At 46.3% G+C, this 13,982-nt stretch overlaps 1 protein-coding gene across 1 annotated transcript; it reads left to right on the plus strand.

The window, feature by feature from the left end:
- The first annotated feature begins 2,262 nt into the window (after positions 1-2,262).
- LOC130131703 (leucine-rich repeat-containing protein 3-like) lies at positions 2,263-3,206 on the plus strand. Its single transcript, XM_056301487.1, has one exon. The coding sequence runs from the start codon at positions 2,406-2,408 to the stop codon at positions 3,204-3,206; it is 801 nt and encodes a 266-aa protein (XP_056157462.1). The 5' UTR covers positions 2,263-2,405.
- The last annotated feature ends 10,776 nt before the right edge of the window (positions 3,207-13,982 follow it).

The raw sequence follows: 13,982 nt of genomic DNA on the forward strand, positions 1-13,982 counted from the left end.
CAGCAGGGTTGGAACGACAAACCCTCGCAAAGTGGTTTAACTTGCCGCAACGTGAACATGGCCGGGCAGGTAGGGCTACGGGTGGGGTGCTTTGAAGAGCCGCAATAACTACATGCCGTGCGTGTTGGCGCTCTCTGGCGCCCAGCAAAATTCACCTCTGCGTTGCTCACCTCGGGTTCGGGTGGAGTCGAGGCGGGCTGTACAGTCTGTGTTGCCAGCATGGATAGTGGGGAACATACTAATTGAGATGCTAATCCAGCTGCAGACTCCACCTGGAATGCTATTTCCACTGCCTTCGACAGAGTCAAATCATCAGGGGACATGAGCAGTTTCTCTCTGACTTTATGGTTACTGGTGTGTTCTGCCAGCTGGTCCCTTATTAGTTCATCTTCCAGAGCCCAAATTTACAGAGGCTAGCCAGACCCCTCAAGTCAGCTATGTAGTGATGTACTGACTCACCCGCGCGCTGCTGGCGCTGACGGAAAACAATCCGCCGGAGTATGACGCTCTGCGGAGCGGCAAAATGTCCAGCGAGCTTAGCAACACAAGCCGCGTATGTAGGAGTGGATCCGAGCGTCCTAAAGATCCGCTGACCCTCGCTGCCCAAGCTGTGTATCAGCAGGGCTCTCTGCCGTGAGTCTTCCACGTCCACCAAACCCGCAGCCGCGATGAATGTCTCGAACGATTCATGCCAGCGAGTCCAAGGAACTGGTGGTTCGCCGGGTAGAGCCAGGAAGGGAGAGAGAGGCGTGAGTGAAAACTCCATCTTCGTCGCCAATGTTGTGTCCAGCAAAACTCGGACCACGACTTTGAATCAAACTGTGTTTATTGCTGCCACAGTAAACGTCACATACACGTACAGCCTAGCATCAACCACGTCCCGTGTCACTGCCGTAAACCGACTGCCGTAAACCGGCTGTAGTAAAACTTAAAGCTGCAGTGTCCTAGACTACAGTCACACTGTTGTGACTTATACACAACACTACTGGCAGATTCCTTTGTTGCCAGAGTCTAAGGAGAAAATGGCTTTCTCTACGCCGGACGGTTTGTACCAGTTCGTGACACTTCTGTCTGGGCTGTTCAGGACTCCAGCCATGTTTCATTGCCTCATGGACTGGGTGCTGCGGTCTACTTGGATGGTATCATTCACAGTAGCAGTTGGGACCAGCATATGCGACAGGTGGTGGTGGTGCTTGACTCTTTGAGGTGGGCGGGGCTCACGGCTAACCCGAAGAAGTGTGTGTGTGTGGTCGAGTGGCGGGAGGCACAGGATATCTGGAGTACCACTTGGGCGGCGGGCTGGTGAGTCTCCAAGTAGATAAGATGACAGTGATTGCAGCCAGCCCAAGGCCTGAGATGAACAAGCAGGTGAGGGCATTCTTGGGACAGGGTGACCGACCTCAGCTGAAAGGCTGCCTCAGATCCGGTCCAGTGGACGGATGGAGCAGTGTCAGGTGGCATTCGAGAGGTTTAAAAAAGCCCTCCGTAGGGAGCTGCTGTTCCACACTCATAACTTGTCGCTCCATTTTGTTCCACAGACCAACACGTTGGACAGAGGACTAGGGGCCGTTTTGTCCCAGGAGGTGGAGGGAGTCGATCGCCCAGTGCTGTATATTAGTCGTAAATTGGCAGAGAGGGAGCGGAAGTACAGCACCGTGGAGAAAGTGTCTAGCCATCAGATGGAGATGGGCGATTGGCGTCCTCTGTTTCTACCTCCTGGGGTGCTCATTCACCCTGTGTTTGGACCATGCCCCGCTCTAGTGGCTCCACCACATGAAGGATGCCAACACGTGTATCACCCACTGGTATCAACTCAGACTGGAAAGAGTGAGGCAGAAGCTCCAGCACGTGAGCGCACTGGCCTGTGCGTTGTGAGAGACATTTTAAATAAAAGCCTGTTTCGCTGAAACCGTGTCCTTCCTTTCATCCAGAACCCGTCCAGTGGCAACAGCCTGCCGCAAATATTTTCAAAACCTCTAGAAAATGTCTTGATGCAGTATTAACTTGAATTTTCTGGGAGACCTGCAAGGCCACGAGCAACATAATTGACTCCACCTGATGTAAATCTTCCTCTCTGTCTCTCTCTGTCTGTCCCTCTATCTGTCTCTCGCTCTGTTTATCTCACAGGATTCTTTACAGTTTGAAGATCTGCCATTCCTTCAGTCTTTACCTCAGTCTGGATGGATTACTTCCACATTATCCTGCATTAATCTAACATCCCATCCAGTTAGGATACAAACTGTTCCCTGCTACCTCTGCTGCTGTTTGATGAGTCCTCATCTCTCCATCACTGTCCAGGGAAATTATGAATGATAACGTATAGGCCTGTAGAGTTGCAGGAATATCTCAGAAGAACGATGAAAACTACTCAGAAAATTAAATTTTAGCCATTAACAGAGACACTGATGGGGTCTTCTCTGAGACGCAGGCCAGCCGTGGTTCGTGCCTCCTGTGGCTCTCTTCACCTTGTGGTAACATTTTGGCTTGTATGGCCAATGATGACGATGACAGCAGCTTCTGTTTGTCCGAAGAGCTGCCACTGTACGGAGAGGAACGGCGTGGTGGTGCAGTGCACCTCAAGCAACCTGGAGAGCATTCCGTCCAGTTTACCCCGAGACACCGTGGTCCTCCTGCTGTCCTCCAACCAAATCAGACACGTCCCCAGTGGTGCCTTCAAAGACCTGGACCGCCTCAGGGAGCTGGATCTGTCACACAACTTCATCAGGAGCCTGGAGGATGGTGCCTTCCAGGGTCTGTCCAAGGGGCTGCGCTCACTGGACCTTTTTGACAACAAGCTCAGCAGAGTGCCTAAGGACACCTTTGCCAAGCTGCATGCCCACATACGCCTCTCCAACAACCCCTGGCACTGTGAGTGCTCCCTGCAGGAGATGCTGAGGGAGCTGAGGCTGGACCCCGAGACTGCCAATGAGGTGAGCTGCTTGACTTCAGTACAGGAGGAGTACGCAGGCCAGCCAGTGATCCAGGTTCTGGACGCCGGTATCAACTTCTGCAACTTTCACCACAAGACAACAGATGTGGCCATGTTTGTGGCCATGTTCTGCTGGTTCTCTATGGTGATAGCTTACATCATCTACTACGTCAGGCACAACCAGGAAGACGCCAGGAGGCACATGGAGTATCTCAAATCACTTCCCAGCGCCTCCCACATCAACAAGGACTACGACATGGCTAGCAGCATGCTCTGATGTGTGTGTGTGTGTGTGTGTGTGTGTGTGTGTGTGTGACTGGTCTGTAGCAGTCGTTAATGCCTGGACATACAGACCTGAAGGAGAAAGCAGACAGGGCCCAATTCGCCATGCAGCAGCTTCAACTCTGTGTGTTGCTTAAGCGTTTAACCCTCGTGACTTGTGTACCGGAACTGGTATCTAAAAACGAGACCAGCCTTCTCCTTCTTCCGGAAGGCTAGATTTCTGTTGCTTTTTGTTTGTTTTGTGGCCTCTCTCTTGGTTTATTGGCATTTGATTTGTGTTATTAAATAAATTTCTAATGTCTCCTTATAGATCCATTTTCCTCGCTTCTTTTTCCCCAGGTTAAAGTTTATTATTATCGCCTAATCCCTTGGACTTCCCGAGGGACGTAACAGACACCTAACCCAGACCTAAACTAATCCACACCAACCCAGACCTAAACTAATCCCCATCTAACCCAGATCTAAACTAATCCCCGTCTAACCAGACCTAAACTAATCCCCATCTAACCCAGATCTAAACTAATCCCCGTCTAACCAGACCTAAACTAATCCCTATCTAACCCAGACCTAAACTAATCCCCGCCTAACCAGACCTAAACTAATCCTCATCAAACCAGACCTAAACTAATCCCCATCTAACCCAGACCTAAACTAATCCCCGTCTAACCAGACCTAAACTAATCCCCATCTAACACAGACCTAAACTAATCGCCATCTAACCCAGATCTAAACTAATCCACACCTAACCCAGACCTAAACTAATCCACACCTAACCCAGACATAAACTAATCCACACCTAACCCAGACCTAAACTAATTCACACCTAACACAGACATAAACTAATCTCTATCTAACCAGACCTAAACTAATCCCCATCTAACCAGACCTAAACTAATCCCTATCGAACCAGACCTAAACTAATCCACACCTAACCAGACCTAAACTAATCCCTATCTAACCAGACTTAAACTAATCACCATCTAACCAGACCTTAACTAATCCCTATCTAACCAGAACTAAACTAATCCACACCTAACCGAGACCTGAACTAATCCCCATCTAACCCAGACCTAAACTAATTCACACCTAACCAGACCTAAACTAATCCCCATCTAACCAGACCTAAACTAATCCCTATCGAACCAGACCTAAACTAATCCACACCTAACCAGACCTAAACTAATCCCCATCTAACCAGACTTAAACTAATCACCATCTAACCAGACCTTAACTAATCCCTATCTAACCAGACCTCAACTAATCCAAACCTAACCGAGACCTAAACTAATCCCCATCTAACCCAGACCTAAACTAATTCCCACCTAACCAGACCTAAACTAATCCCCATCTAACCAGACCTAAACTAATCCCTATCTAACCAGACCTAAACAAATCCACACCTAACCCAGATCTAAATTAATCCACACCTAACCCTGACCTAAACTAATCCACACCTAACCCAGACCTAAACTAATCCCCATCTAACCAAGCCTAAACTAATCCCTATCTAACCAGACCTAAACTAATCCCCATCTAACCAGACCTAAACTAATCCCTATCTAACCAGACCTAAACTAATCCCCATCTAATCAGACCTAAACTAATCCACACCTAACCCAGACCTAAACTAATCCCCATCTAACCCAGACCTAAACTAATTCACACCTAACCCCGACCTAAACTAATCCCCATCTAACCCACATCTACTATCAGTCATAAATCTCATTGCTGAATAATAGACATTCATCACAGAGAGAAAGCGTGTGAATACCAAATGAATGTCAATGTGTATACGAGACAGAACTAGTAGTATCCGAAGAGGCATCTCTTTTCAGGATGCAAAAGTTAAAACATTCCCAGGATAAAATTCTAAGATAAAGCTGTTGAGGAATCAGGGGTCATTTTCTATGATAAACGTATCTTTTTTCACACCGCCTTGATCATCTTTCATCAGGAAATTTATAATTACAGGTAATATATCCAGATGATGTGCAGAATACGCCCTCACATCAACCCACACATCACAGCTTTTACCAGCCGTTCCACAGCTTCTTCTGAGAGCTATTGAAAAGGTTTAATAGTGATATTTTAAGCTAAAGAACATCGTGGTCCTTGATCCCACCCTCTCCCTGGAGCCACATATCCGCCAAATGGTCAAATCCTCCTTCTACCACCTTTGCAACATCGCAAAAATAAGAGCCTCTCTCACACGCCCTGCTGCTGAGATACTGATCCATGCCTTCATCTCCTCCCGCCTTGATTACTGCAACTCACTTCTCTATGGCATCAGTGCTAGCTCTATCAAGAGACTCCAATTGGTCCAGAACGCATCCGCCCTACTTTTAACTTTCACCAAATCCTGGCACCACATCACCCCAGTCCTAAAAGATCTCCACTGGCTACCCATCTCCCACCGGATCAATTACAAACTCCTGGTTCTTACCTATAAAGCCCTTCACAAATTGGTTCCCCCATACCTCACCGATCTCCTCTCCCCCTACCAACCCTCTCGGTCCCTCAGATCCACATCAGCCTCCCTTCTCTCTACCCCCAGATCCAACCTCCGCGGCTTTGGTGACCGAGCCTTCTCCAGAGCAGCTCCCAGGCTCTGGAACTCACTTCCCCAAATCATTAGAGACTCAGAATCCCTCTCACTCTTCCAATCCCATCTCAAGACACACCTTTTCTCCATTGCCTTCTCATGCCCCCCAAACCGCTCATACACCCCTGGACTGGGGCAGGCTGGGGACTGAGCGCTTGACCTGCATCTGTGATTTATGTGATTTATATGTTTGTTTTTCTTTCCCTTTATATCTGTCCAAGTGGGAGAGTACTGCTGGCGTCGTCTGTGGCTGCCGCTTCTCCCTCTCGTAGCCCCCCTTCCCATCCACCCCTGTATGTCTGTGTTATGTTCATCTGTCGTCTTGTTTCACTCCATTTATTGTAAAGCGACTTTGAGTACTTGAAAAGCGCTATATAAGATTGATTTATTATTATTATTATTATTCAAGCTCAATAAAATGGAGATGAAAAATTAATTTCAAACCCCATTTTCAGAAGAGTTTTAGAGGAGCTGACACACAAGGCTTTACATTTTAACATGCGTCTCCAATCTGTCAAGTCAAATGAGGATCAATACAATAACCCATCATCCTGAACATGCATTCAGCTGGAACTGCTAATAAATGCGTTCGTTCAATCCGTCAGCATCTTAAAGTGACGACTGTCGTAAAGGCTTTCTCCAGAAATCAACCACATCTGACAAAAGGAAAAGAAATAATTTGGTCAATTATCTGCTAATTGCTAATAAAAGACAAATTTTCAATTCACAAACTTGTGAAAATAATCTGTGCCAGTAATCCCCAGAGGGTTTTTCTGCAGAGGTATGGCCGTCATCCAGCTCTGTCCACACGTTTCATATGGAGGACGAGACACTTCATCTCCGTCTCTGATGAAAAACTTTGACCTTCAGGAGTTTCTTAATAATTGGTTCTTGCCTCCCGACGAAAACTTCAATTCACCCGATTAGATTAGTCTGCCCCAACCGCTGAGGAAATGTCTTCTTAGATTTATTTTCAAAAGGAAATCCATACAGGGAAGCTTGGGGGAATTTACTGCACCAAACTTGTTTCTGGTTGGAGAAAATGACTTCTGTGTCACGCTGCATGCAACACAACTCCCAACCTGCAGCCGCAGGAAGGAAGACTAATGGACCAAAAGGCCGTTCAGTCCAGTGTCCTCATTTCAATACACTTATAGGCTGACAGTGAACCTTGCCCAGATAGCAAAATTGCTATGGCCCGGACCCGTCCCACACCCGACACTTCATCCGGCCCACATACCACGTGGAATGACGGCACTTTGGCGGTCGGCTCCTGTTTGCCAGATCTGAGCCAGAACCAAGCCATAGCAATGCCGCATGTGCCACATATTTGCCAAAGGTGGCCCATATTTGTTTTGTGATATTCGGGCCATATTCACCATTTACCACACGGGCCACTTCAGGGTCACATCCAGATCACATGTTGCTGAGAGCACCGCATCTTTGCCAAAAAAGGCCCACATTTAATTTGGCATTTTGGGCCATGTTTGCTATTATACATGTGGGCCACTTCAGACTCACATCCATTTTGTCAGGGCCAGAAGAAGGCCACCAGTGCCGCATCATTGCCTGAAGTGGCCCACATCCAGATGCTATCTGGGCAGAAAACAGACTAATAAAATGAAATGGGAGTTTTCTGCTGGCCTTCTTTGGACCAAGAATCAGAATCAGAAACACGCACTCCACACGACGACACCAAAAATGCAGTCAAGGCTAGGCGAGGCCGCTGCCAGACCACCCTCGGTGTTATCGGAACCGCCGGTCTGCATAGGCTGGGAGCTCGCTTAGCCTGCCCTGCTTCCGCGTCCTGTCAGACTGCCTTGGTGTTTCCTCTTCTGGCACAGCTCCAGGCAGGACCGTGATCCCTGCGCTCACAGGATGCAGCAGACTAAGCTCTCCTAGCCAATCCAGCGCCAGCTCTCCCAGCCATCAAATAAAGACACACTTAGACGCAGACGTGGACAAAGACACTGCATGGACGGTACTGGGTGAGGCCGCCGCAAACATGAATTTTCACTGCCATCTTCTCACACCGGAAGCAGGAAGAGTCTGAATACTCTCATGTCTTCTATACAAGCTGCATCCAAGTAGACAACAGAAAGACAAACAGCTGTCAAACAACCTGTTTTACAAAAGTTCTGTGTGTCTCCATCACATTGTCGTTTAATACACGCAGTCATCTCACCTTTTTATACCACAACAGGTGTCCAAATACCATAACACGTGAGAACAGGTCCCCTCAGGAACCTACTGGTCTTAGTAACTGTTTCCAGATCTGTCACAGAGACACCAAATGTCTTCAATCTGGGAGTTTGAACGATATTTTCCTTTTAGTAAACGACAAGGAACTGAAGTGATGACATAAACGTGTGACCTCTGACTTTTTTCTGCATTTCACTGTGGGCCGAGGCACAAATGGCAAGCCTTCAAGCATCATCGAATAGACTCAGCACCACAGTTAGCCTGAGAGGCTGGTAGCACCATGAGTAATACCACAGCTCTAAATATGGAGCCCATACATCTTGGCCCGTTGGTCTGGATGAGGGCAGGATATTAATACCGGTGTCGGGGGACCATCCAAAATAGTCTCACCCTGCGAACAGATCGAATCTATAAATCTAATGAATCTTTGCTGAAGGCCGACAGGGTGAAGTTCATGGCACTTGTAATAACGAATTATTAAAATAATCCCTGAAAACCATTAGATGGATTCATCTGTCCACGTTATCTGAGAAATCTTTCATATATGAAGATGATACATTCAGTTTCTGTGTTCACGGACCGAGGAAATAAAGAGTTTTCCTGCCAGCTGCTGGTTTCTGTCTTTCTGATGGTTTAAAAAAAAAACACACAACACATTATTAACCCTGTATTGTCCTGGAATGGTCACAGTATTAACTACAGTTCGAAACACTTTATGTAACAAACCTCAGGGCTCCATTCACATTGAAATGAATGAAATAATATCAATTAGCCAAGAATAGAGGAGGTCAATGTGTCTCTCAATAGAAGGTGAATGGCACATGATTAAAGGAATAGTTCGTAATTCTTACGCTCCGTCTCAGTGACATACTCTCCTCTCATTTATGTAGCTTTCATTTTCTCAGTCATCCATTTTTCTCTTACTGGACACACAGATTCAGCTTGTCATCTGCAGATCAATGTAATCAATGGAGCACAAATCCACAATCCTCGTTAAGTGAAGAAAACCATGGGTCAGACCAGCCAACATGATGCTCACATGATGCTAACGTGATGCTAACATGATGCTAACGTGATGCTACAGCAGGCTATCATACTCAATTCCACAGTTCATTTTAAAACTTTACACTAGATTTTATTGCTAAATTCCCTCCTAGTGTTGTTCCAGTTATTCAGCCTCCAACCAGGGACGGTTTACACCTGGTACAACAGGTGAATGTCGGGAACTCCCTGCTAGCACAGAAAACCAGCAGCACTGCTGGGACCTGGTTGCAGGGCTCTCAAGTTTTGAACTGAGTTCAGAGTGAGATTTTGGCGGCGGCGGTGGTGGGGGTTTGGTTGGGGTGGGGACGGGGGTCTGATCTGATAAATGACACATAAATGCATACAAATAAAAATATTTATTTAATTCATCATTTTTTAGTGCAGGGAGAACTAAATTATTATCATGGCTTTTTCTCTGATTTTTACATTTTATTTTGATAGAATACTTAAATCTGAGACCACACTTAACATTTAAAAATAACATAACTTCTGTCACATGAAATGTTATAATAACATAAATGTATAGAAACCTGTAGGTAATCTGCTGCTCTGTAACAGCTGCTGTGAGCTTTTCTAACCTCACCTGAGATTCTGGCTTTCAGTTTGTGTATTTCATGACGCAGACCCACAGTGATGCTCACACTATCTCAAAAACTTTGTATTTTTTTTTTCATTCAGCTCCTGAACTAAGATCTCAGATCTTTCACTATGACATCAGAGCTCACCTGAGAGGCTGCAGCTCACCTGTGTGTCTGTGTGTCTCTGTGCTGCTCAGGCTGCTGCTGACAGGATTTTCAGAATAAAATGATGCCTGATAGTCAAACAAATCAGTTGGACAAGCTGTGACTAGTTTAGCTTATAAATAATACTCATGTCTTACTACAATACAAGTAGCAGCACATTAATGTCACAGATACTATAATAACTCTGCTCTTGAGCCACTAATGGAAAAGGAAGGGTTGGCATTAAATAGTAAATAATTCTCACACTAATTTTAAAGATTAATATTTGGATTAATTACAGAACATTCTCAGTTAATCATGTGTAAACAGTTACTGACACTTTGGTTCTTCTTTAAAAAGGATCAGATGTCTTCATTTGCTTTTAAGGGGAATTTTCACCAACATTAAAGTTGTTTAATTATCAACATGTCTGAGCAACAATCGCAAATTAGCTAACATCACCTAACGCCAGAAATTAATATATCAGTATCTTAGTTTAGTTTCAGGGGAAGTCGTTTTAAATTCTGTGACGTTTGAAATGTTTAAACTTTAAATACTGATCGCTGCAGATTCTCCACCTCACAGACTCCTCTGCACCTGTTGCTAGGCAACACGTAGCAGTGCCTTGCCATTAACATCGCTGATAAAGCAGCTGGCTTGCTTGAGATCGGTAAAAATATAATACACAACAGTTCATCAACACGCAAACCTACCACAGAAAACCGGACATTTTCATGAATTTATAACCCCCCCCCCCCTGCCCGGGGAAAAGAGGCCGTTTGGTCACCCTAAGCTAGCTAGGCTAGTTCACACACTGGTTAAACCAACTGCCTGGACACAATATTCATAGAGAGTAAAAAGAGACAATATTCCCCAGCAACGGAAATCAAATGATGAGATAACTTACTGTACACATAGGATATGGTCTTCTCCCACGTCGTTGTCGTCCTACTTCGGATTTGTGACTAAATTAGTAGATAGCTGTCCTCGTCTGTCAAGTTGTTGTAGCGGGAATATCTAAATCTTACCCGGATACAGCAATGCTATTATTTGATTGGCTGTTCGGCAGCTATATTCTTTCATTTGATTGGCTGGTGCGTGGCAGGCCCTTCTCAACGCTATGGGGAATCCACTTGATTGCTACCTGTTCCACTGTTATAAAAAATAGCGGCGCAACTTGGTGGGCGTTACCCTGGTTCTCTGCGTGAGAAATACAAGGTGTGGCGTGTGAGCGTGTGAGCGAGTTGAAATGCGTGTGTCTCACGCCCAATGCGTGAGACTTGAGAGCCCTGTGGTTGAGATCCACTGGAATACCACTGGGCGTCATCAGAGTTCTGCTTTGTTCTTAAAGTTATGACATCATTTTAATCACTGGCTTCATTTTGTAGATTTGAGACACAGGACCGCTGGACTCAGCTTTACAACAGTGTCTTATGGGACCAGTTGCATAAAAAAGAAGCCGAATTATCCTTTAAGAGACCTCAGTCAGCCTTCGCTTAGTGGGAGTTGAGTTGTAATGGATTACAAACGTTCAAAGTAAATTCTCATTTTACCATTCTCCAACATGCTGTCGTTGATTTATATTGGACTTTATTGACCCTGTTTCATTTCATGTACTTGCGTACACACAAAAAAAACACAATTTTGTTTCCCCCAGCCCACAGCAGTGCAACACAAAAGACAAAAACACACATCCAAAACATCCCCAAAACAACACCACCAAAAATATACATAAACAGAGACAACAAAGCAAGAAAAAAAACCCACAAACAGTTAACAACACAGTCCAAAAATCCCACTGTCCAGAGAACGAACGCCAGCCAGGATGACTGCATGGGCTAGCAGTTAGCTTAGCCTGCCCTCCTTCCGCGTCCTGTCAGAACACCTTTGGTGTTTCCTCTTCGGGCGTAGCTCCAGGTAGGGCCATGGTCCCTGGCCCACCGGACACAGCAGACCAGGCTCTCCCAGCCAATCCAGCACCAGCTCTCCCAGCCATCAAATGAAATCAACAATCAAAATAAAAACTTCACACTTAGACACTGCAGTCGGTACTGGGTGTGGCCGCCGCAAACATGAGTTTGTGCAGCCATCTTCCCCGAACGCACGCACGCACGCACGCACGCACTCGCTCTCTCTCTCTCTCTCTCTCTCTCTCTCTCTCTCTCTCTCTCTCTCTCTCTCTCTCTCTCTCTCTCTCTCTCTCTCTCTCTCTCTCTCTCTCTCTCTCTCTCAGGTATTTTTGAGGAAGTCCCTAAGGGCCAACCCATCTCTGTGTCTCCACTCGTTAAGGTTGACCTTCACCAGGATGGAGAACGTATACCTCCGCTGGCAGCCAGGCGAGTTTCATTTTCTATTCAAGGACAAAAACTCGTGAGTTTGTCCAACAGTACAGTTCTGCTGTGTCTTCAGATCCACGCAGTGGGTTCTGAATATGGTCCACTAATTGAATTCAACAGTGAAAGAGCCTCTGGTAGCTGAGGAGGGCTGCTGGGTTGCGGGGCATCATGGCCAGTGGCAGATTTAGTTACCTGCATGTAAAAGCTGTTTTCTGTGGAAAGTAAAACCTCGGCTTTGTTAGCCAGACTGGTACCAGCCGTACAGAGGTGTTTTTACTGTCATCTGTCCTTCACGGATCAGTGTTTACACAGTCAGATGGATCAACACACCTCATCGTAAACTTCCTTCCCTTCCTCTGCCTTTTTCTGTCTCTCTGTACATTCAGTGACTGCTCATTTTACGTATCTTTGTGGCTGACATGTATAATTTGAACACACACACACAAACACACACACAAACACACACACACACACACACACACACACACACACACACACACACACACACACACACACACACACACACACACACACACACACACTGTTTGTCCATAGGATGGGGGCGTTTACTGTTCTCCAGTCACACAATGAGAAACGGGCGAAGGGAGTAAAGCATCAGAGTATGTGTTGTCTGTAGACTGGAGAGTTTAGAACAGTGTGTCAGTTACTCAGCATTTGCATGAACATTGATTTAACTGAAATATTTCACACATCTCTAAGTTGTACTACATGTGATTTTTTTTTCTTTTATAAAACCATACGGACGCTACACGTCCTCTGGTGTCATCAGTGTTTTTAGGTTTGTGTACAGATCCAGGATCAGCTTTCTGATGTAGTAAAAAAAAAAGGCTGTGGGTTTCTTTTTATTCTAGGTGATTGAGAAGTGATTGTCTTGTGAATTGACCAGCTAGAGATGAGTCAGATGTCTCAAGCAGGGACAGAGAGACTAGATAAAAAAAAATTTAAAGATAATTTTTTTGGCATTTTCCACCTTTTTGACTGGCTAGTGACAGTAGAGAGAGAGACAGGAGATGACATGCAGCAAAGGGCCCACGCCGGATTCAAACCCAAGCCGCTGCCTAAAGGACTCAGCCTTATGTGGTACCCCTCTACCAGGTGAGTCACCGGGGCGCCCCGATAATGATTCTGATCTGTCTGTCTCTAGATGGATCTTTGTGTAACAAGGGATCATGTAAAGAGGTTGACACGTCCAGGGTTCGGGTAAATAAACTAACCTCGTCTTTCTCTTCAGAAACCAGCTCCATCCACACGGACCACTGCATCGGGACAGACGTGAGGGTCTACCTTGGGGTCTTGTTCACGAGTGAGGGTAGGATGGAGCAGGAGATTGACAGGTGGATTGGTGCAGCATCAGCAGTAATGTGGCTGTTGTATCAGACCGTTGTGGTGAAGAGGGAGCTGAGCCGGAACACAGAGCTCTCAATTTACCAGGCAGTCTTCATTCCACCCCTCACCTATGGTCATGAGCTTTGGGTAGTGACCGAAAGAGTGAGATCGCGGGTACAAGCGGCTGAAATGAGTTTCCCTCCATAGGGTGTCTGGGCTCAGCCTTAGAGATAGGGTGAGGAGCTCGAACATCCAGAGGGAGCTCGGAGTAGAGCCGCTGCTCCTTCACGTCGAAAGGAGCCAGTTGAGGTTGTTCGGGCATTTGATTAAGATGCCTCCTGGGCGCCTTCCTTTGGAGGTTTACCGGGCACGACCAACTGGGAGGAGACCCTGGGGTAGACCCAGAACTCACTGGAGGGACTACATGTCCAATCTGGCGTTGGAACGCCTTGGGATCCCCCAGGAGGACCTGGAGGGGGTTGCTGGGGAGAGGGACATCTGGAGCGCCCTACTTAGCT

This window comes from Lampris incognitus, chromosome 21 (assembly GCF_029633865.1).
Source record: "Lampris incognitus isolate fLamInc1 chromosome 21, fLamInc1.hap2, whole genome shotgun sequence".
Lineage (NCBI taxonomy): Eukaryota > Metazoa > Chordata > Actinopteri > Lampriformes > Lampridae > Lampris > Lampris incognitus.